A 25,326-nucleotide genomic window follows, 5' to 3' on the forward strand; every position below is an offset into this window, starting at 1 on the left:
CCCCATGGTAGTGATTTTAAGAGATGCAGATAACTGATGAATGGTTGACAGTTCTCTGAATGGCCTTGTTTTTCATGACCTCAACCTGGCTGGGCCCAGCACTGTAGTCACTGAGTAGTCCAGAGGTACACATGACTTTCTCTTCCTAGCACCTGGGCTTCTGCAAGCACTTGAAGAGACTTGGATGTCCGCTCTTGGACCCTCTGTGGTCAGCCATCCTGGTGGCTTGTGGCTCTGCGAGTGGTATAAGGATGTTATGTAGTCTGGCTTCTTGTTGATCTTTGAGCCTTGGCCTTTGAGTATTAAGTAATATTGAGACTTTGTATGTAATTTGGGTGTCTTTGAAGAGACCTAATAAATAGTGCTGCTTATCCATCTAAGTTCTAGACAAAGAATATAAGGGTCAGCAGAAAGAGAGTCAAAATACAACCTTTATTACTGATAAAGGTGAGAGTGGAGAACATGGATTAAATAAATTGGTTCTCCAAATAATCCGTCCCCGCCCCCCCCCTTGCCTCCCATCTTCAGCAATGCTGGGTGAGGGCCAGCCTCCTACCTGGGGACCCTGCTCTTATATGTTCACCTGAGCATGCTGATAGCTACACTGTATAGGCAGGCTGGCTCCCAGCATCAAAGAGGGGATGAAGATACTGAACTCTGCATGCGCTTTTGTTTCAGAGGAAAATGCCAGAGAGGCTGACAGAGGTCCGGAGTGCTATTGCTAGTGTAGCTCCCTCTACATGAAAGTAGGGAGTGAGGGTTCCCGTAAACCTTCCCCAGATTTTGGACTAACCATTGAATGCATGTTCTTCACCACCAAGCTTGGGGTCATTCAGAAGTATGAAGACTGCCCATGGCGGCAGGGTGGGGGCGGGGCGGAGATGGGCCTCTGTTAGGACTGACTTGCTTCCAACCTCATGAAGCCTTAGAAGATCAATGGTTTTACTTTTTTTTTTTTTTTAATTTTTATTTATTTATGATAGTCACAGAGAGAGAGAGAGAGAGAGAGAGGCAGAGACACAGGCAGAGGGAGAAGCAGGCTCCATGCACCGGGAGCCCGACGTGGGACTCGATCCCGTTTCTCCAGGATTGCGCCCTGGGCCAAAGGCAGGCGCTAAACCGCTGCGCCACCCAGGGATCCCCTGGTTTTACTTTTTAGAGTCCTCAAGCCTAATGCAGCATGCAAGTTGATCACAACAGTAGTTGCACAGCCTACAAAGTTAGAAGGCAAACCCATCTCGATCTCAGAAGATTTATCCTGGATGGAATTAGGACCCCAGGACCTGCCTCTGAGTGTCCCAGAGACCATAATAGAGAGCCCATGATATCTGAGGGAAAGACTCACAGTGGGCTGAGAAAACCTTCAGTTTAGCCTTACCTAAATGCTAATCAGGCTAAGCTTCTTGTCTGTAATCCATGACCTGGGAACTGAACACAAAGGTGAAAGGGAAAGGAAGACTTAAAGATGTTGAATATGATGGATGGAAGTCAGTGAAGACAGGGTTTGCCACCATCGGATATTCCTGAACCTCGCACATAGGTGGCAGTATCTCAAATGCCAGCTTTCTCAGAGAAAACGCAGAATGCCTGGGTGGATCCCCTCCCCTTGGGTGAGTACAAAGTGCTGAATATAACCTCCCACTAGGAGCCTCTCCCTGCTGGGTTTTGGTTTGCAACCAGCACATCAAAACCTGCCTCACCGTTCCCTGTGAAGCCCCAGGAGACCGTCAGCCTGGGGTTGTCACCAGCGTGGGCTGTGTCAGGTGGGTAGCCGTGGGACACTCTGTCTTGGGAGCAAGTGTTTTCAGGCTCTTGCCACTTGCTGTGAGGTTGCTTTAGCCCAAAAGGCCCTCTGCAAGGCAAGATTTCTCCGTCTGAAAAGATCAGTCCAGATTGCTTGCTTGGAATGAGGTGGATCCCAGAGCCTATGGACAAATTAAGAGCGTCCAGGGTATGGTTTCTTTTGCCTTTGAATGCAGAACAGACTTAGAGGCAGCCAATCCAGTGCTGCCCTCTAGACCTGTCAGTGATTTCAAGTGAGAACCTTGATAGGACTCTGGAATTCACTTTTAAAAATGGCAACTATTTACTTTGCTCAGTAGTCTTTAGGCAGTAGATGTTGAAATAATCTCCTTTTTCTGAGCCTCAACTGTCTCTGTGTATTCAGCCTGGGGCCCATCCATGGGCACCTCCAAAAGCTCTGAGCTGCCTCAGGCGTTTGCCAAGGGGCCAAACTGCAGTGGCCCTCCCGCAAAAGTGTTCATCATTTGGCTAAGGTCACCCCACGGGTCCTGCCTGTTTTCCGAGATCCCTGGCCTGCAGCCTCTCCTGAGGCCCACTGTCTGCTCTAGGCCCTACCTCTGTAAACAGCCACTTTCCTGGAGAATAACCACCATAAGTTGTGGTCACACATCAAGATCAAAATACCCTGTGGTTTAGGAATTAAAGCCTCTTGATGTTAAAAGCTACCTGCCCAACTATAAAAACCGGCCACACTGCACAATCAAGGCTGCAAACCACCAAGTTGAAAAACATACAGGCCATAGTAAAACATCCTTTCTTTCCTGTCCAGAGACCCGGTACCTCCAGGAGTATATTCTTCCCCAGTGTTGGGTTCCTTTATTATTTGCCAAGATATGCAGATAATATACCAAATGTGTCTCTGAAGGGGCCCAATAAATAGGACCTCTCCTCCTGAACCTAGTTCTGAACCAAGTGAAATATAAGCCAACAGAACCAACAGCTGGGAAAGGAGAATATCACCTGGTTCTGATAAAGGCTGGTCTTGAGGGTGTGGCTTTTGTCTGTTGCTAATGGGGAGCCCCAGGATTCCACAAACATGCGCACTCAGTTGTAGGCAGCTCTAGACACCCTCCCTCAGCCCCCAAATGCTGCAGATCTGCAAACTCCCAGCATGGAAAATGAGATCACCACACTTGTTTTCTGTGGGCCTGTGACTCCCCAGTGGGAGGAGTAGGGGACAAGGCTGGACACCAGCTGCCCAGATCGTTCTTTTGAATTCAGTCTTCAGATGAGTTTGTTCTTCTCTCTAGGGCAGTAGTTCACAACCTTCTTGGCCTTAAGATCCTTTTAGACTCTTAAAAATTATTGAGTGCCCCAATGAGCTTTTGCAACGTGGGTAGTATCTGTCGGTATTAGCGTATTAGAAATTAAACTGAGAAAAAACTATATTTAATTCACTTAAAAATACTAAACCCATTATATATGTAACATAAATACCAATTTAATAATTGAAAAATAGCTGTCTTTTCCAAGACAGAAAAGAGAAATTAGTGGGAACAGTAGCACTGTGCATATATGTTTTTGTAAATCTCCTTAATGCTTGGCTTAATAGGAGACAGTTGGATTCCTGTTTCTGATGCTGCTTTAGCTCTGTTACAGTATCACACATCGCCTGGCCTCAGGAATATTCCACTTGACACTTGTGAGACATTGAGAGTGAAAAGACAAATAATGTCATTCTATTAGGAGAAGAGTTTTTGCCTTTTCAGATCTCCTGGAAAGATCTTGGGGACCTCCTAGTATTCCCCAGCACACACTTTGAGAACTGCCATTCAGGATAGGAGTGATTAGTGGAGAGGAAAGAGGTGGAAGTGTTAAGAGTTAACAGCATTCCTTCCACAAGAAAGGAGCTTTGGAGGGGAGGAGGCATTCCCCCTTATAGGTGACACAGTGGAACTGTCCAAATGCCAGCCTTAAATCACTCACCACGGCCTTGGGTGAGAAAAAATGCTGGTCTTCAGCCCCTGAGTTGAGACCGGAACTGATGATATTAGCTCTGTAACCTCTGAGTTAGCATGCAGAGCTCCAGGGCTTCCTTCTTTATTGCTTAACCTATTGGAACACCACGGGGCAGGGTGCTGCTTGGGAAACGAGTTCAGGAATGACTTTGAACTCTGGTGTTATTGACAGTGTCCTATTCTCACTGTAGCACGTTTCTGGAAGCTGTGCTGTGAACGTTATTTTCTCACAAGAATAATGGTATAATTGGGTTGGCTTTATCTTATCAAGGACTTAGAATTAGATAAATCATCACTATGGCCAGCTATTCAGATTAAATCAGAGTTATGGAGACTGTAAACGTCTGTAACCATTTTTAAAAAGTGAAACCATTAAAAAGAAAAAAAGAAACTATGCTTTAGGTTTTATGAAATGGGCCTAATTATAGATGAACACAAGGGAGCCTGGAGTATGGGAAGCATGTGAAGAGATTACATACAATAATTATTTCTTCATCAATATCACCTACTGAAAATTCATATATTCGCTATATGTATTTGCTGATAACTTTCCATGTGTAGGGATGCCTGGGTGGCTCAGTGGTTGAGTGTCTGCTTTCAGCTGAGGGCGTAATTCCGGGGTCTTTGGGATCGAGTCCTGCATGGGGCTCCCTGCATGGAGCCTGCTTCTCCCTCTGCCTGTGTCTCTGCCTCTCTCTTTATGTCTCTCATGAATAAATAAATAAAATCTTAAAATGAATTTTTTCCCTGTGTACTTTTAGAGGAGCATAAGGGAAGTGGAGGGGTTTTGAATTGGGAGGCTTATTAAAAAAACAAGATGTTTAGGGGGCCTGGGTGGCTCAGTTGGTTAAGTGTCTGCCTTCAGCTCAGGTCATGATCCCAGGATCCTGGGATCGAGCTCAGCAGAGTGACTGCTTTATCCTGTCCCTCTGCCTGCCGCTCTCCCTGCTTGTGTTCTCTCTCTCTCTCTCTTTCTCCCCCCTGTCTCTGTCAAATAATAAATGAAATCTTAAAAAAAAAACCAACAAGATGTTTATGCAAGTTTGAGCTGATATATCTTTCTCCCCAATTTTTCCCTAGTGTACAGAAACATTGGAATTATTTTAAACGGAGCTATTATTTCAGATAACAGTTATATGTGAGAATCATTTAAGGAAAAAAAATTACAATAGTAGCAGGTAGATTTGTCACTTGGTCTTTTTTTTTTTTTAAAAAAAAAAAAAAGATTTTCTTTATTCATGAGAGACACAGAGACATAGGCAGAGGGAGAAGCAGGCTCCATGCAGGGAGCCCGATGTGGGGACTTGATCCCAGGACCCTCAGATCACGACCTGAGCCAAAGGCAGACGCTCAACCACTGAGCCACTCAGGCATCCCAGTGGTCTGAATTCATATAGAAGTTCCAATGCTTAGCCAGTTAGGTAGTATGTGTCACTGTGTTTGGATACTTTGTGATGTTTTTGTCCTTGGCCATGATAAGGATGGTCCCAAAAGCCATTTTGTGCTGGTTTGAATATCATCCCTAAATTGACTAGCTAAGTAACCAGGGCACTTTCCTTTCAGTATGCTTCCTTGCCTGAAAAATGGCAGTATCACAGTACCTACCTCATAGAGTCATTGTAAAGATTATTGGGATACGATGCATGAAAGGCATGGACATGCAGATCCTGGAACATGGTAACCACTCAATAAATATTAATAATCAGCCAGACTAAATGAATTTAGTTAGATGAATTACAAGTAGATTATAAACAAAGTGTGATGCTAAGTAATGTACTAGTTGATGACAGTTTGAAAATTTTGTATACGCCTACTGCAATCTTGGGCCGCCTGGGTGGCTCAGCGGTTGAACATCTGCCTTGGGCTCAGGTCATGATCCCGGGGTCCTGGAATTGAGTCCCATATCAGGCTCCCTGCAGGGAGCCTGCTCCTCCTCTGCCTGTGTCTCTGCCTCTCTCTCTCTCTCTCTGTGTGTTTCTCATGAATAAATAAATAAAATCTTAGTGTCCTTTAAAGGCAGAGACACAGGCAGAGGGAGAAGCAGGCTCCCAGAGGGAGACTCGATCCCGGCATTCTGGGATCACGCCCTGAGCCAAAGGCAGATGCTCAACTGCTGAGCCATTCAGGTGTCCCTCTATTTTTTTTTTTTTTTTTTGTTAAAGCTTATTGCAATCTCTGGTGAGTGTACTGAGTTGATGGGGCAAAATCAATGTAAGGCAGGATCGGTCATTTTTACTGAATTGCTGTAGGCACTTGTGGAGGTTTTACTGGCAGTTTAATTGCAGAACTGCTTGAGCCACAATCTCTAGATAGTGGTACACTTTCATAAGCCAAGTCAATGAATATCTATAGTGTTGTTGGCCATTAAGTTAAATCCACAACATTTATTGGTAAGCTCTTGTCTGTATTTTGGGGTTGCACTCCACACAGCCTTGATGCCTAGGAAGACTCTTTTCACATGGCTGAGGAGATGGGTGGTGGCACACATCTCTCTGGACTTCACTTGATAGATGCTTGTACACGGTCCCAAGCTTCGACACCCTAAACCACATTTTTGTATGCAGAACTCAGACTTTTTGTCCATCAAGCTGTTGTTTTATGGTGCGGTCCTCTGGCTTTTGAGTTCAGTTTCATCAGAGTTGTAGGGTTTCTTGGCCAGCATCGATGCTATTACTTGACTTTTTGCCATTAAAGGAAATGAAAATCAGAAAAATTAAAGTACTGATACTAGAGATGTTCAAGGACTCATCCTAATAATATAATGGAGGCAAAGGTGGAAATTACCAGGTGAGTCACAGGGCGCAGTGTGTGGCCTCAGTGCGGGATTCCTTGCATCTAAGCTGGCTTAGACTGTATCATGAAGTCAAGAAAGAGTTAAAGAACCAGTTCAAAACACTGGGCTCTCCCTCCAGTGATGTACCTGGCCAAACAAAAATATCAAAGGGCAGGGTTAAACTTCACATTTCAAGCATGTTTCCAGGGATGTGAAATTCAAAGTGTCATCAGTGGCATGGCTGACAGAGAAAAATCTTTAAAGAGTGTCAGCAGCTCTTGAATAATCTTCTTACTGTAGCTTCCATCATCATGGATGGAATGCTGTGAAATGTAGAGGATCTGGCAAATGTAATTGTCTGGTGATAAATTAGATTTAAAAAAATGAAAAAATTAGTCATATAGACTTGGTCTTGAACAGTCCATTGTTTTATTACCATGTACCCCACTAACCACTTAAAAAATGTCTTCACTAATTGTTTATTTTTGCTTATCGAATTTGAAGGACCTAACCACATAATAAAACTATTACCATAGTTGTTCCTCTTCTTTTCCCAGCACTGTCCACCTCCACCCCACAAGTACGCATCAGGGAAAGGATTCTACTTGTGTTCTTTTGCACATGAATGAATTTTTATTTGGCACATTGTTGTTTTCTTTTTCCATTTTTTTTTCCCTCAGAATTCCCACTTCATAAAATGCTTTAAAAATATTTCTCAGGTCCTCATGGAGCAAAGTGATAAAAGTCCCCATAACAGAAAAAACCAACAATATCATAATCATAGCTACCCCTTGCCTTGTGGTGAATCGGGTATTATCTTTGAGCCCTATATATATGCTTCACAGCAATGCCATGAAGCTGGTATTCTAGTAGTAGTAGTGATGGTGGTAGTAGTAGCTGTAGTAGTATAGAAGAAGCAGCCGAGGCGCAGGTGAACTTCCGTAGCTTGCTAAGTGCCCACAGGTCACACAGGGAGTGGAGACAGGATTTAAACCTAAGCAGGTTTGCTCCATTACTGCCTTGATTTCCATAAAAAGTAAGAGACAAAACAAAAAAAAAAAAAAAAAAAAAGAGAGGGGGAGGTTTTCAGCTTTGTTGTCTGCATTGGATAATCTGCTTCACAGAACTTAAATTGTTACTAGATTCTGACCATAGAGGATCTGGAAGGGGAAAAAAATGAAGAGATTGATGCTTTGGGGGAAAACATCCAGTTGATTAAATTTGATAAGCAAGAGAGCCTAGGTTTTAGTTAGGCAGTCTTCAGAGCCAGAAAGAAAAGATAAAAGTTTCCATTAGCTTTGGGCTGCTTTCAGATGTGAAATTTTTAGCCAACAATCATAGATGATCTTGATCACGAAGAAGATGGAGAGGCAAGGGATTGAACATCCACTGTGGCTCCCGTCGAATATTTAAAAGCTCGGATTTCGGAGTGACTTGGAGGAAATTGGAAAGCGGAGCCAGTGACCGAGGAGGACTATAAAAAAGAATCAAGAGAATGAGGACCTGAAAGAGTAGCAGATTCAGGGCTTTAAAGCTCCCAATGTTGAGACCGCAGACAAAATTTTAACGGAAACAGAAATGACGTCACTGCGAGCTCAGGACCAGAACAGATAGACTAATACTAACAGGCAGGCAGTACTCCTCAACTCCTATTACACTTTTGTCCTTTCTAGACAAGGAGGTCGATCTTCAGCCTGGGAAGAGTAGAGCAAATACTTGTAAGAGGAAATTGAAACTCAAGATAGGTGAACTGATTGTGCGAGAGCGCAGGGCGGCTCTGAATGAGTTCAGCTCCTCTGGCCAGCGTGAATTCCATCCTGGGGCCAAGCGGACTTCTGCAGCCTGCCTGTAATCTGAAGAATTGTGGAGAAGAAGGGCATCACTAAATGGATCAGGGATGGGATCATGTCCAATTAAAAGCCGAGCAAAAAACAAAATCCAAGAAAGTATAGTTTCCAGAGGAAAGAATAGAGAGCCCGAGCCCCATGCTGACCTGGGGCAAAATTCTGGAACCAGTAATTACAAAAAGATGGCTTGCAGATTCAATTTTCACATGTACATGGTAGCTAGGCGACAGCAGGAGATTGTTAAAAGTGGAAAAAATAATTGTTCCTTTATTGCTTTTTGTTGCTCGGTTCTTAGACTGCAAGGCTAGGGCCGACAGGTATGCTGTGCCTGGAATCCAGAAAGGTTTCAGGAGGGAGGTGGGGGCTGGCCGTGTGGCCACTGCATGCCATGCAGGCACTTGTTTAGTGTACTGATTTATCCACCACATGTCTTGAAATTCTGTTTTAGTGAGTCGTGATTTAGACCCAGGATTCTGTAGTATAGGCTGGTGTTCCAGATTACTTGCTATTCTGGAGCAAGTTTGGGAATGCTGAGCCGTAGCAGACCCCCGTGAGTGGATTTATGTTGTCTTCCTAGTGTTGATACTATTACTCATGGCTAATGCACTGAATAACCACGTGCCAGACACTACCCCAAGTGCTCTACTCACATGATCTCGTTTAATCCTCACCCCTGCCCAATTAGTAGGTGCTGCCTTTATGGTACCTCTTGTCCAGATGGGGAACTGTGACCTCTCTGAAGTCTCACAGACACTAAGTGATGGGGCCGGTTTCAAATTCGGGAAGTCTGGCACTTTGAAAGTTCACACTCCGCACCACTCAGCTGGTAGCCCCTCTTCAAAGCCCGCCTTAAGGCTTCGGGTTGGCGGGAAGGGTGATGTCTGGGCAGGAGTCACGCCCTGTCTTTAGTACCTGAGTAGCATGGTTATGTAGACATTGGGGTGTCTCAGACTTTCTTGATGCAGAGAGCTGGGGCAGGGGGTGATGTGACTAAATCTAGGTGGAATTATTCATTTATCACGATCAAATCTGGGAAGGGTAAATGTAAATTGCTGCCCCTTGAGGCCCCAAATCAGCAAAGATCCTGGAAGCCATGACTTAATACTTTTCTGGTAAGAAAAGATCAGGGTTGTTTGGGTTGTCTACAAGCTCCGTATAAATCAACGAGCCTTTGTCTATGCTGTACCTTTTGCCTAGAATGCCCTTTCCTGCTTCCTCCTCTTTCTCCTGGCAAATTTTTAATCATCTTTAAAGACAGAGCCTAAATGTCACTTCGGCTATGGAGTCTTCTTTGATTTCTACAGGCAGATTTATCATCCCATTCTTTCTGCTTCTTTAGCACTTTGTTCCTGGTGTTATAATTTTGTGATTATCTTTCTTAGTTTGTGCCACCCAAGTTCACAGTCACTCAGCTGGAAACGTGGGGGAGGGCATCATTCCCTTCCTCCCTCCCTTCCACTCTGAATCCCTGCCCTTACTAAGCCTCTCAGCTTTAACTGTCCACATACCGATACAATCTGCCCCCTCCTTGTTCCTGCAGCCCCTGTCCAACGCAAGTCTGTGTCCCCACACTCATACCCCAGCTGTCACTTGTCAGAGCCCTCCCCCCCCAATTTTCCCACGAAGCATCAGAGACTTCTCTATCAAATGCAATCTGCCTGTGCTTAAAATCTGTGCCTGACTCCTCACAGCCAACAGGATAACCCTAAGCCCGAAACCATTTATAATCTAACCCTGTCTGACTCTCCATCCTCAACTTTTGACTTCCTGCCTTGCTTCTTGGACTCCAGTGACACTGAACTCATTGTAATTCCCCAGGCAGTATGCTGTTTCTTGCCGCCTTGTTCCAGCTCAACAGTGACCGCCTGGCATGGCTTCCCACCACCCCACACCTCCTGACTACTCCTGGGTTCTGCATGGGAGGCCCCCGGGCCCCTCTCCTGGGCTCTGTAGGTCTCTACCTCCTGGTCACCACTTCTATTGCAGTTACTTCTTTATTTTGCTCCCACATTGAGCCCTGAGCTTCTTATAAAGGCAGTGAGGGTATCTGGTTTTGTTTCCATTGGCAAATAGATCTCAGTACGAGTTTCTGGAAAGAAATTGTGTTATAATTATTTGTTCTCCTTGGAAAGACTGTAGAGTAAGTAACTTGCCCCTTCTTCTTTCTAGATGTGAGGTCTTGAGTATTTTACCACTCCTCTGAGTGAGAAAACCTGTTTGCTCATGTGTAAAATGAGAATAATTTCACTGCCCCCCCCCCCAAGGACTCTTGTGAGAATTAGTTGAGATAGTGATGTTTTATAAATCTTAGCATGCCATTCCAGAGATTGTGGACTACAGCCCTGATGTCCATTCTTGTATGGTCAAGAATGACTTTCATGTTTTTAAAAATGCTTTTAGAAAGTCAAAAGAAGGATGTTTTTGCCACTCGAAAATTAGATGAAATTCAGATTTCAGTGTCTATAAATAAAATTTTATTTGAATGAATAGAGCCGTGTTCATTCATTTCCCATTGTCTGTTACTGCTTTTGCATTGCAACAGCAGAACTCAGTTTCAACAGAGTTACTGTGGCTTGTCGAACCTCAAATATTTAGTATCTGGCCCTGTATAGAAAAATGTTTGCTGACCCCTATCTTATTCAAAAATTAGGAAAATGTGTGTGATTCACAACCTTCTCCTTGTACCACAGAGTACTTTTTGAGGGAAAGGTTTCTTTCTTTAAACTTTTAGAGCTTCATCCTGGGTCCACAGAGTGACCCGTTAATGTGGGGCAAGCCACACATGCCACAGTGGCATGGCTTTGGTTTTCTGAAAAGTAGGATGTTCCAATAAGAGTATGTGGACCGTTTGAAAAGACAGTGAACTTCCCACTACTGGGGTAGTTAAAGGGTAGATGGACACCCAGTTTTCATGGGTTGCTAAGGAACAGGGTGTCTCGCACTTGGTGCTATGACACTTTGGGCTGGATAATTCTCGGTGGTGGGTGCTGTCCTGTGTATTGTGTGTTGATTAGCAGCATCCCTGGCCTTCAGTCACTACAAGCCAGGAGTACCCCCTTCCCCAGCTGCAACAATCAAAAATGTGCCCATACATTTAATAATTTTTGGAGCCTGTTTTTAAGGAAAAAAAAAAACACACATTATAGAATAGCAGCATGTTATGTGACAAATCCATTTTGTCTTGGGAAGAAGAATTTAGAAAAGTTTTAGTTGTTAAAAGTGAGTATGGAAATCTCATAAAGTGGAACACCTGGTTGGCTCAGTGGTTGAGTGTCTGCCTTTGGCTCAGGTCATGATCCCAGGATCCTGGAATGGAGTTCTGTATCAGACTCCCCAGAGGGAGCCTGCTTCTCCCTCTGCCTATGTCTCTGCCTTTCTCTGTGTCTCTCATGAATAAATAAATAGAATCTTAAAAAAAGAGAGAAAATAAAGTAATATATGAACCCCATGGGTATTTAATGTTGGTAAAGCCAGTATGTGCTTTACCGACACGGTTTCAGAAATTCTCCCAGCCACCTAATGCAGGTAGGCCCCCTTTCCTGATAAGCAGAGCAGAGAGGTTGAGCAAAGGATAACATGTTGAGGACAGGGCAGCTCGGGTGGCTCAGCGGTTTATCGCCTCCTTCAGCCCAGGGTGTGATCTTGGAGACCAGGGATCAAGTCCCACATCGGGCTCCCTGCATGGCTCCTGCTTCTCCCTCTGCCTGTGTCTCTGCCTTTCTCTCTCTGTGTGTCTCTCATGAATAAATAAAAACAATCTTAAAAACAAAAACAAAAACATGTTGAGGACAGAAATTCCCTCCACTGAAATAAGATAGAAACTCAGAAGTGAACATACCCAGTAAAATCCTGATGGACTTTATTTGGCCTTGAAATTCCATTCCTGTGAATTTGCATGAGGAGCATGTTGTTGCTCATTCTTCCACCTTAGGGCAGATCCACTGGAAAACAAAACAGTAGCAGTAGAACTAAAGAGAAGGTTACGGTTTTCTGCTAGTTTTTAGACTTTATGGATCTCTGGGTGCTGAGCCAGGTGCACGCTGCCTGAATGGCCATGTTGGAATGTGACCCCTGTCTACTGCATGCTGCCCCTCCAGAGCTCTGCTCCCACCTTTCCTCAATTGGAACCCTGCCACGGTCTCCCTTTGCAGAAACCTGGGCTGGAGGTGAAGAGGCCGACTTCTAACCCGTCAGTGGGACACAGATTTACAACACATCGGTCCATTTTATATGGTGAATGGGGGAGTTCTCTTCAGTTGTTTTGGTTAGCTAAAAGCTTTTACTTATCGAGTGCCTGCTGTTTGCCAGGCCCAGTACAAGCGCCTGGATATTTCCAGCTGGCAAGAATCAAAGTAGCATCCAGTGTCCCAAATGTGATGGGTGTTGGAAGCCCTACCCCTTACTTCTTACTTATCCCCTAATATTTCTCTCTATTATGAAATACATAGTGTGTACAGGATAAATGAGGAATAATAATAGTTTGTACCCATGTTCCTGTGCATATCTTCACATTTTACTGTACATTCTTTTTGGAAGAAAGGAATTATTACAAGTAAAATCAAAGCCGCCTGCCTGTACGACCCTTGATGCCTTTCCTATCTTGCCCTCCCCGGGGTTAGCTGCTGTCCTGTTTGGTGTTTATCACTACCTTGTGCGTTTTTATATTCTGCTTTATATGTGTCAGTAACTTCACGTCATCTTATAGACATCTTCATGTCTATACAAAAAGTATTAAACTTTATAAAAATGAAGCCATCCATCATGCTTTTATTTTTTTTGCAAGATTTATGCTACAGAGTGCTTTGTCTAATAGTTTTGCATAAACAGATTTCTGAAATTAACCAAAAAATAATAGTCAGCCCTAGGTTGATTTATAATTGAATTTCTCTTGCAGTGTTGCATGGATGTTAAGAAAACTGACTACTTGTTTGTTTGTTTGTTTGTTTGTTTGGAGATGGAACCCTGTGGATAAATGTAGCTCCAATTCTTCCTTTCTAATGTATTGAGTGTTCCTTTTTTTTTTTTTTTTTTTTTTGGGTAATGTGAAAATTTTGAAGTTTAGGATGTTTAGGTAGTCTTCAGGTCCTGCTGTCATAACTGCTGCAATGAACATGTGAACATGCCTATGTATATTGACTGGAGCACCCATAGGCGTTTCCCCAGGATTATACCTAGCATGTAGGCTAGGATAGATCCACATTCATCTTCACTAGAATTGTCCAAACTGCACTCCAGTTGTGCCTGTACCAGCTTCCACTAACACCTACATGAGGGGGTGGATCCTTGACTTGATACAGTCCTTTCTTGCACATAAGAGGCTTAAAACTGTTTGCTAATTTAAGGCATCTGAACTATTATCTCACTGTTGTCCCGAATACTTTTTTGAGATTAAATACTGGGTAATATTTAACGAAGTTCAAATTTACTTTTTTCTTTATTTTCCTAGATCTGAAAAGAACAGTTTAAATATTAGATTAGTGTGGATTTTTGTGACTTTAGTATTTGCAAAACTTCTCATGCATAATCCAGGTAGTCTTTTAATTGTGAAGCTGTGTGGTATTGCTTTGACAACTGCTTTCAGTTCCTTTATTTTCTGGGACTTCTTCCTCCTTCCCAATTTCTGATTCTCCTCACCACTGCGGGTTGCTCCTAATGCTGGCCCCGCAGCTATGGCAGTCCCTCTGGCAGCCTCTGTGCCCTCTGCTTCCTCCTGTCTTTGGATGCCCATGAGGGCAGGGTGAAGTGGTCTATAATTAATGTAAGCGCTGCACGAGTTCTGTTGAGTGCTGTGATGAGTCAGTAGGGCTGGAAGACAGTGACACTAACTTGGAGAGGTAAGTGGTTAGATGGCGCTTGGTAAGATTGAGTTCTTTTTTTTTTTTTTTGGTATGATTGAATTCTAATCACACTGGGTAGTTAGCTGTGTATGTGATAATAGGAAGATGGCAAGAAAGGCTTTCTAATTTTTAAGTATAAAAAGAAAACCGTTGTATTAATCTTTATTTATATTTTTAGTGTGTCCCCTTCAAATCAGAGAAATATATACTTTTGATTGATTGGTTTTACCTGGTAAAAAAAAATACTGTATATCGTGCAGTTAAGTATATTGTAGTTTTGTCTTGAACAGGGTATATCAAAACAAACTTCGTAGCCAGAGAACTGGATGAGAGTATAAAAATCTATATACTGGAATGCATACATTTTTCTTGAAAAGTTAAGTTGGCCATGGTAATCTGTGGAGCCTAAAAACTAGTTGACTGGCCCTTACCCCCAGATCCACTTGAAAATTTCTCAATCACAGTGCCCATTTTAATGGAAATGTGCAGTCTTTAGAAGAACTTAGAATGTGTATTATTTAGATTTTACTGGACAAGACAAGTGGGATTTGTTTCTTCTACTCCAGTTATCAAAAAGATTAACCCTTTGCCCTCTACATTTTATTGTAACCGTTCGGAAACAATGGGGTTGTTTGTACAAGATAGCTGAAAAATTGAGGCTTTATGCCAAGTGGAATGTTTCTCAGTTGAAGGAGGTAGCAATCATTGCACACGTTTTTTTTCTTGTGTTGCAGGCGTCTGTAGAGGCTTCGGGTGAAATCGCATTATGCAAGACTGGATTTCCTGAAGATGTTTACAGTGCAGTCTTGTCCCAAGATGTGCATGAAGGACAGCCTCTTCTCAATGGTACTATCTCAGAAGATATATTTGTACATACAGTGTCTTTGCTCTTGAAACAAATTAGCCATTAAAAAGTCTCTAAATCATCTCTACTGTATAACAAGTATGAATTTTTCACAATCAGTATAATGAGACTGTAGGGACTTTATTTTAGGATTACAGAAGAGCTTATGAATCTCTTATGTACATAATTGGAAGGCTCCTAATCTCTTGAAAACTTCAGATTTCTTCCATTTTTAATTTATAGTAGAAACCATTGTGTAATTAATTTTCAGTTTTTTCTGCATATGTTTTACTAATTTGGAAGATATTTGCCAAACATCTGATTCTAACGGTTTTAGAAATTATTTACAGCAAAAATCCACTTAATATTTTGAATTTAAAAAATGAAGAAATTACTATGATATTATCTCTGATAAAACATATCAAACTTTAGTAATAGGTAAATTATAATGAATGACTTAGCAGGTTAAGTCTTGAGGCAAGAGCATGAGACCATATTTTCCTTATGACATCGTTTATAGAAATTATTAGATTGTTAATTTAGTTGTTAACATATGTGAATATCAAATACAGACACATCTCCTATTTAAATGTGGATCAAGTTCATTGAGGTAATCATGCCAGTAAGTCTAGATGAAATCTGAGCTAGAACTCAGAGTATCCTAATCAAAATAGAAAGCCCTTTCTTTTATCTCTAATTGAATGCAAATAAAATTTTGGTTAGTAGTATTTTCATGGACTTATTTATCATTACAGAAAATGTCATTGAAATGTGAAAGCAGGAAGAATTGATTAGTGAGTTGTATTTAGATTGTTATTCCCCACAAATCGTGCATATCTCTAAGGCTGTTTTAGAGAGCTCCTTTTAGAAAATCCGTGCAGCCTCAGCTAATTAATTTACACAGGGCTCTACCACACAGCCTTAATTGAAGTGTCTCTGCAGTACTGACAAACCTTAGTGGTATAATACTTAAGAATACCATAGACAGAGGACTTTGAAATGTAAATGGGCTCTTAGCTACTAAGGTTCTTTAGTGCAAGATTATCATTTTATTTTCATTTCTATTCTAATTGTGATTTGCTTATGTGTTCTTCCTGAAGTTGTTTTTTTTTTAAAGACATCTTTGTGCCCTTGCCTTAAAACATGGTATTTTAATGAGTAAATGTTAAATTAGTCTGTCTCCACACTGAATTCCTCATCTAGTGGGTAATGGTTGACATGATAGAGGTATAATTCAAATCAAAAGTGTAGATTCTGTTTAACTTACTGTGAGTCTTGGAGTTCTTCTGCACATTTGTCATTTTCTTTAAATCTGTGAATTATTGTGAGGTTTCCTAGGACCTATGTGACCAGTGAATATTATTTGAGTACTGAAAAAGATGTATTGATAACGCTTCTCTAGAATAACTCAGAGAAAATATGTCAGTGGGATTTGTTGCATTTTTGCAATTTATTTCTGAGATTCATTTTTAAATGGATAATTCATTCTCCTAGTCTCTTTTCCTAAAAGCTCTTTACAAATCAACACGTGGCCTGTCATTAGAAACCACTGATTTAAGATGAGGTACACTGGCATGTTGAATGGTTTTGAAAATGAAAGCCTGTTTTGTAATTATTAGGTAATGCCGGAAAGAGTAGAAATTGGGCATAGTTGCTTGCCAGGGTCTTTTCAGTATAACCTAGAAACTGGGATTTTGCTAGTGCTATAAATGTGAAAGATTCAAACTACTTTTAACTTTGTGCTCTACCTATCATCGAGAGAAGTGCATATCACAGTCTCTGATAGAACTTAGATGCTTTGGTATGCCTAATTGTTACCTTGTTTATCATTACGCTTTCTTTTTTTCAAACCATTTCTCCCACACCATTACTTTTCTCTTTATCATTCATAGAATATGCTAAAGGATGCCAGCGCCTGAAAGCTTAAAATATAAAGTTCAAAATATTGATTAGTAGAAAAAAATGTCTTTGGGTGAGGAAGAAAACTTATTACACAGGCTTTTGTGAAATATCCACTTTTTTTTTTAAAGATTTTATTTATTTATTCTTGAGAGACACACAGAGAGAGAGAGAAAGAAAGAGAGAGAGAGGCAGAGACACAGGCAGAGGGAGAAGCAGGCTCCATGCAGGGAGCCCGACATGGGACTCGATCCCGGGTCTCCAGGATCATGCCCTGGGCCGAAGGTGGCGCTGAACCGCTGAGCCACCAAGGCTGCCCTCCACTTTTTTTTTTTAAAGAGTGTTTTGGCCAGTTATATTTCCTTTGGAGAATTGTTACTTAAAAGGATTATATAGGGCAACCCTGGTGGCCCAGCGGTTTGGCTCCTGCCTTTGGCCCAGGGCATGATCCTGGAGACCTGGGATCAAGTCCCGTGTCGGGCTCCCTGCATGGAGCCTGCTTTTCCCTCTGCCCGTGTCTCTGCCTCTCATTCTCTCTCTGTGCCTCTCATGAATAAATAAATAAAAAATAAATAAAATCTTAAAAAAAAGGATTATATATTTTTGCCTCTTATATCTTTTTGGAGTTTTTAGTGGGCTATTAACCCAAAGGTGCATCTGTCCACTGAACCCAAATACTATGCCATGACTATGTTCATGAGTTCTGTGCACTGTAGTAAGTTCATTTACCTTGCATATACTAAATCTAGAAGGGATCTATTGTTAGGCCCACCACTTTTGTCAGGTTTTGTGATTTATGGTGTTTAAGGAAAGAATTGTACATGAGACATATACAATAATTCTCTAAGGCATTTGCCTAATGGCATGTTCTACTGTATTTTTTAAAAGATTTTATTTATTTATTCATGAGAAACAAAGAGACATAGGCAGAGGGAGAAGCAGACTCCCTGCGGGGAGCCTGATACAGGACTTGATCCCAGGACCAGTGGATCACGACCTGAGCTGAAGGCAGCCACTCAACCACTGAGCGACCCAGGTGCCCCAAGTTCTACTGTATTAAAGTTTACTTTGAGTCTATAAACACCCACTGAAATCGTAATTCCATTACTCTTGATGTTTCCTCTGATTTCTCATTGATGACGTTTAGGGTTAGGGGAGCCCAACAATATATTTAGTATGGTTTCAAAAGATACATCCCTGGCACACTAGTCCTTGTACCGAACTTGGACATTTTTGTGTAGAGGTGTCATGAATGATGATAATTTTTCAAAAAATAAAACAGCATGATCTTCATGAAAGTGCTTGGATAACATCAAGCATTAGATGAAAATATAACTTGGTATTGGTCATGTTAGTGAAGCCAAGTAGAAGACGCATAAAAATGTCAAAGCTGGGCTGTAGTGTGGAGAGCATCTTTTCCTCCCATCTGTCTTTTGTGTTTTGCTGTTGTGATGAATTTTATAAAAAGACCCAATGAACTACTTCTGTCCTTCCAGTTTCTCTTCCGGGTGTCATCGGTATGTCTTCTATAACATCATAAATAAAAATGTATTTTACGATCAACCTTTACATTGCATGTGATACCATGTTGAATATTTCCACTCTTTTGAGAATAGTTCAGTATTAAAAAATGTCCATATAGACCTTTGTTCCATTTTGTTAGCAGAACCAGATTTTCTTAACTGGGCCTCTATTTTTGCACTTCCAGGTTGTTTCCAATTTTTCTCTCTTACATATAGTGCTGCTATGGAGATGCTTTTTTAGAGAACTTTGATTTTTCTTTAGGGATATTTTTTGGAGAGTTTATGCTCAAAAGTAGAATTACTAGGCCAAAGGGAACTTAGACTATTGACAGTAATTTTTTTTTTTTTTAACATTTTTGTAGGACACTTCTTTCCAAGGCTAAAAGTATGTTAGTTCTTTTCTACATCTTCATGGCCATTTAATTCTGTAATTTTTTCATTTTTTCTATTTCCCCTCAAGTGAAAAACATTCCTTTTTTTATCCTGTGGTATTCTCTGTGTTTGCCTTTATAAGTTAGGATCAGTTGTAATATGTTGGGATACTCATTTTTACCTTGTATTTTTCTGTTCCACTTGAAAAGTATTTATACCACCTCCCCTAATTTAGCAGATAAGCAAATTGATGCTTAGGGAGATTATAGGCTTTTCCCGTGATTATACAGCTCATTAGATGGGTAGCTGAGGATCTGGGGTTAAAATCCAGGTTTTCTTTTTTCTTTTTTAAAGATTTTATTTATTTGAGTGAGAAAGAGGGGGGGGCACAAGTGGGGGACAGAGGCAGAAGAAGAGGGAGAAGCAGACTCCCCACTGAGCAGGAGCCCCACATGGGGCTCCATCAATTGCAGAACCCTGAGATCATGACCTGAGCAGAAGGCAGATGCTTAACCGACTGAGCCACCCTAGTGCCCCAGAACTTGGGTTTTCTGATTCCTAATTTAATTCTGGTGATAGTGATGATTAAAATGCAGAATAAAATGTTATGGCATAACCCAGGAAAGAGTGAGAGCTAACAACTGGCCAGGTGTCTTGTGACAAGTTCATCTTAGAGCCGGTCTTCTATATTCCCACTTCACACCATGACTTGTGTGTTACTAGACATGCTTGGAAATTGGTAACAACAAGGAAAGCAGAGTTCCCTATAATTAAAAAAAGACGTTTCAATTATTGTCACCACTCATATTTTGTGCATACTTGTTTACAAGCAGAAAAATTTAGGACTTTGAAAAATAATATTTAGCTTTTAGTATTTATCTTCTACTCCGCTGAACTAGAAAAATCTCTTGGGGTAGCATATTACCTGAAAATAAAATAACTGCGATCATAAATTTTCATTTTGTCACCAGCAGTGTATCTGACACTATGAAATAACAACCACACCGTGACATTGCAGAGAAGATCCAGGCTGTTTTTAGGGTGGAAGTCAAGAGTGATTTTCCTGTATGTTGCGCATTGGTGGTCTGCATGCTTTTTAGACATTTCACTAAGTAAACTCCTCCGACTCTGGTCAACATAAATAGCAACCTGCAATTACCAAGAATATTTTCAGTAATCCATTTATACTCACCAACTCTGGGCAGGACATGATGATTATTTTCAACTGGAGGGAATTTGATTTAGATTAGTTTACTTACTGATTGAGGCTTGTCTGCATTCACAAGCTCTGAGGAAGCTGTAGTGTATGGTATCTTTAGATGACAGTACTAAAATATTTTTTTATTACTTTAGCAGGACTTTACAACTGCACTACTTTTTTTTTTTAACTGCACTACTTTTTAAATAAATATGAGTACTTTGTATATGTGTTATTGAATTGGGAAGCCATCTTTATTTTAAGTAGCTGGCTGTATTTGTGACTTGTATTAAATTGTGAAAACCTGGTTTTGCTTTAATTTTTTTTTTAATTTTGACATGTATTTTTTTTTTATTTTTTGTTATTGAATGTGTAAATGTTTTTAAATATTTGAAAGGCAGGTTTATAAACATCTTGTTTCTAAAGTTGGCTAGCCACTTGAACTTTACTGATTTCCAGTGATTGTGGGAAGAGGACCAAGTACTGGGATTGTTCTCTTGGATATTATGATTAGCTCCAAGGAGTTACAAATGAAATACAGCCATGTGGATTCTCAGGGGTAGAGACCTTGTTTTAATATTGCGTGACAGTTTTTTTTTTTTTTTTAAGAGCAATTAAGGGTATAATAAGATCAATGTAAGAACTAAGAAATTTCATCCTTGTTTTCATAGTATCATTTAGACTTTATTTAATACCTGGAATTTTTTATATCCCTTTTGATGTATTTTAGGTCCATCTTTTTTAATGCAATGCTGCAAACCAAGATAAGCCAGCTTGAGTGGTCACTTTTTTTTTCCTTAGTCCTTTAACAGTTATTTATAGCCTTCAGTGATTTGAAGTAGGTAAGGCCTGCTCTCTCACAAACTCACAACCAGTCTGCGTTAAAGAAAGTAAGTCACCATTCACATAGGCAAACATATTAGCAAGCAGGCAGTCAAGTGGTTTAAAATCTATCCTTCTAAGATCAGAGAGCCCATTTCTCATGGTCCCTTAGGTTCTCTAGTAAGCGTCTAGTAGGGAGTAAAAAATAGACACAGTAAATACATGGAATTTACTGTGTGTTAGATGCTGTAAATGCTATGGAGAAAAATAATGCAGAGAAGGGAAATAGGGAGAATGTGTGGTTCAGCATTTTAAATAGTATGCTTAGGGGAGGCATCACTGCATAAGAGATATTTGAGTAAGAACTGATGTTGGAGGAGATGGTCCAAGAGCTATAGATATCTGAGGGAAGAGCATTCAAAATAGAGCAAACATCAAGTGCAAGGGCCCTGAGGCTTCTAGGAGTGTGTCTGGAATGTTGAAGGAGCAGCAAGGAGCCTGGTATGATCTGTGTGGAGAGAAGAAGGGACAGATTAGTCAGGGATGACGTCTGGTGAGGTAAGAGCAATAATAGGCCACATTGTGTGGGGCCTTGTAAGGACTTTGGCTTTCACTATGAGGAGGTAAAAAATTATTAGAGGGCTTTCACAGAGGAAAGACACCATCTGGCTTTCAGAACAGTATCATTCTTGCAATTGTGTTCAGGAAAAACAAATGGGATAAGAGGGGACCAGGAGACCACTTAGGAGACTAGTGATGATGTCAGTGAGAATATACGGCAGCTTGGACCAATGTGGTAGCAGTAGAGGTAGGAGAAGAGTTGGATGCTGAATAGTTTTAAAAATAATTTATTGACATGAAATTCACATAATATAAATGTAACCATTTTAAAGTGAACCATTCAATGGAATTTAGTACATTTCAATGTTTTACAACTACCACCTCTGTCTAGTTCCAAATCATTTTCATCACTTCAAAGTAAAACTCCTTATCCATTAAGCATTTTCTCCCAAACCGTCTCCCTCCACCCAGTCCCATAAACCTTTTGTATCTGGCTTCGTTCATTTAGCATAATGTTCTGGAGGTTCATCCACTTTGTAGCATGTCAATACTTCATTCCTTGTTATGGCCAAATAGGAATCCATTATATGTACATATGTATGTACATGGTTTAAAAATTGTCTGTAAAATATTTACTTCTTCATTGGTTGATGAGCATTGGGATGTTTTCACTTCTTGGCTGTTGTTAATAGAGCTGGTATGAACATCTGTATACATACACTTTTTTGAGTACCTATTTTCAGTTCTTTGGGGCATATCCCTGGGAGTGGGACTGCAGGGTCATATAGTAATTCTACATTTAACTTTTTGAGGAACTGCCAAACTGCTTTGCATAGCAGCTGCACCATTTTGCATGCCCAGTAGCAATATACAAGGATTCCAGTTTCTCCACATCCTCACCAAAACTTGTTATTTTCCATTTTTTTGGTTGTAGCCATCCTAGTGGATGCAAAGTGTTACCTCTTTGTGGTTTTGATTTGCATTTCCCTAATGATTGCTGATATTGAGTATTTTTTCATATATATCATTTGTGTCTCTTTTCCAGAGGAATGTCTGTTCAAGTCCTTTGCCCATTTTTAAATTGGATTTTTTGTTTTTGGTCTTTCCTTTGTTGGAGTTTCTTATATATTCTGGATGCTAGACCCTCAACAGGTACATGATTGGCAAAGGTTTTCTCCCATTCTCTAGGTTGTGTTTTCACCTTCTTGATCATGTCCGTTTATGCACAAAAGTTTTTAACTTTGATGAAGGCCAATTTATCTGTATTTTCTCTTGTCGCTCTTGCTTTTGGTGTTGTATCTTAAGAATCCATTGCAAAATCCAAGGTCATGAAGGTTTATTCCATTGTTTCTTCTAAGATTTGTATGGTTTTAACACATATATAGGTCATTGACCCATTTTGAGTTAATTCTGGTATATGGTGTGAGATCAAAGTTCTAGTATATTCTCTGAATCTGTTTTAACAATAGAGCTGATGGGGTTTGATGGCTTGGATGGATGGTGTGTAAACAGAGTCAAGGATGACTCTTGGATGTTTTGTCTGAACGCTGGGAAGGATGTTTGTCACTGTGATGGAAAAGCTCAGGAACTTGGTTTGAAACTGTGGAGATGAATACCAGAGATGCCAAAGGGACATTTAAATACAGGTTTGGGGTTCAGTGGAGTATGCTGGGCTGCCTAATGGGGAGTGCTAAGTGTATAAACAGTAAGTAGAACCAGGATCCAGGCTGAAATCACTAAAGAGCCCAGTGTGAGGAAGAGAAAACCAACGAAAGTAAAGAAAAGGTTTCGTATCAAGAATTTGAGCACTCCAGTGTTAGGAAGTCAGGATTAAGGGGTGAAGTAGAGACTGAGAAAGAGTGGCCAGGGAGGTAGGATAAAAATCAGTAAGTGTGATGTCTTCAAAAGCATGTGAAGTAATGTGTTAAAGGGAGGGCATGATCATCTGTGCCAGATGCTGCTGTGGAGGATCAACTCAAATGAGGACTGGGAATTCACCACTGATAGCGCAACATGGAGTAACTAGTGTCATTGATTTGAGTGTGTTCAACAGTCAGGTGGAGGCGGGAAGCTGAATACAGATTGAGTTTTACTTTAAAAGGAAGAGAGAAGTTGGGTGATTATTGGAGAGAGAAGCAGGGTTAATCGAGGATATTTTTTTAAGAAGGGAGTGATGGGTTTGCATGATGACGGCACAGACTCGAGTGGGGGATGGTGATGGTGCTGAAGAGAGGAGCTAATTGCTATGACAAAGTCACGGAGCCGACTAGAGAAATGAGATCAAGTGGAACTTAGAAACCTGTATTTATGACAAACTCCACAGATGTTTTTATGTACCTGCATTTGGGAACCACTCTAACACATTTTGTTGAGTCACTCCTAAAATGGTTTAAAATCCTTCATTTCAGCTTGATGATTTCATGTCAGCAGAAGGTTTGCTCTACAGAAATGGCAGATAGGATAAAAATGAAACCCTTGTGGTGTTCGATGATGTAAACAGTGTTTTCATTGCTGTAGCATCCTTGACAGATGGTTATCCAGTTTCTGCAAGAATACCACTGCTGTTCCCTTCCCCCAAATGAGGAGGAGATCACTCCCTTACAAAGTCTGCTCCGTCTTTGGAGAGCTCTAACTGTTAAAAAGTGGTTTCTTAAAAAGTTTAACTGGAGCATATGTTCCTAAATTTTTTACCCACTGGTGCCTGTCTAATCTTTTGGCACCATACAGAACAGCAAGTATATTCTCTTATGCTCTGAGGTCATTCATTTCATCATTTTTCATTCAACAAGTATTTCTGAGCATTTGTCATATGTCAGGCCTTTTTCCAGGAACAGGCAGTGGTGGTCAACAAGACAGCCGAAACCCCTATAGTAGGAACTTAACATGTAGAGGTCTTTCACAAACCTGAACACCATCACCTTGGTTCCTTGAATCTTCTCTGCCACAGCTAAGCATCAAGTGGTCTCTTAGGCGGTGTTTGAACATTCGGGTCTGCTCCCTCTTTTCAGTAGAGGAAACTGAGGTTCCCTCCACCACCGACCTCATACCTTCTGTGTCCTGCCCAGGCGGCAAGGGCATTCCTGCTTTTGGTATGGATGCGGCCCTTCTAGCGCAGCCCAGAGTGAACTTGGCATTGTTTCCCGCTGCATCATTCTGTTGGCCTCTGTGAAGACTGTAGTTCACTAAAACTCCTGGGTGCTTTTCAGATGAACTGCGTACCATCTTGCACTTGTAAAATTGATTTTTGAACTCAAATGTTAGACCTGTAAGTTGATTCTTTTTTCAAAAAGGCCCTCATTTCAACATCATCTGGAGACCCCACTGGCAACCCAAACACATAGTAGCCTCAGAAATCAATGCCAGTACTTACTTTAAATCCTCATTTGAACAAAGGGTGTACGATAACATCTACAAGTTTTAGATGACAAAAGCTGCCAAATCGATGGGAGTAAACCATACACACACACACACACACACACACACACACACTTTAAATTATTAAATGACCAAAAGGGGGTTAATGAGTTGCAGCCTACAGCAACCTCAAGAGACATGATAAAACTGTATTTCAGTTCATGGCCTATGATTTTCTTAAATAAAATTTCTTAACATCAGGCATGAAGAAAAGGCCTGTTGTAGATGTATGAAGGTATAAATAACAAGGGATTTAGATCATCCCACTTACTACTGTTTCAGATTCCTACTGAAAAGTGAATTTCATTAACTTTAACAAAATATAAAAAATATATCTGTTTTCAAGAATGCATATATCTTTTAAATCACATCTAAGTTGTTACGAAGTTTCTGTTTCATCTTGGGGACTTCTATGCCAGGAAATAGTTGTCCCCTAAACTGGTAGAACATAGAACAAAGGTGAACCCATTATGGA

The 25,326-nt window shown here is 40.9% G+C and overlaps 1 protein-coding gene across 1 annotated transcript in view; it reads left to right on the top strand.

The window, feature by feature from the left end:
* Positions 1-25,326, top strand: part of CDH2 (cadherin 2) — a 213,869-nt gene that overhangs the window by 14,997 nt on the left and 173,546 nt on the right. Inside the window, 1 exon segment of the mRNA NM_001287156.1 lies at positions 14,953-15,064. Coding sequence (NP_001274085.1) covers positions 14,953-15,064 — 112 coding nt within the window.

This window comes from Canis lupus, chromosome 7 (genome assembly GCF_011100685.1).
Source record: "Canis lupus familiaris isolate Mischka breed German Shepherd chromosome 7, alternate assembly UU_Cfam_GSD_1.0, whole genome shotgun sequence".
Classification (NCBI taxonomy): Eukaryota; Metazoa; Chordata; class Mammalia; order Carnivora; family Canidae; genus Canis; species Canis lupus.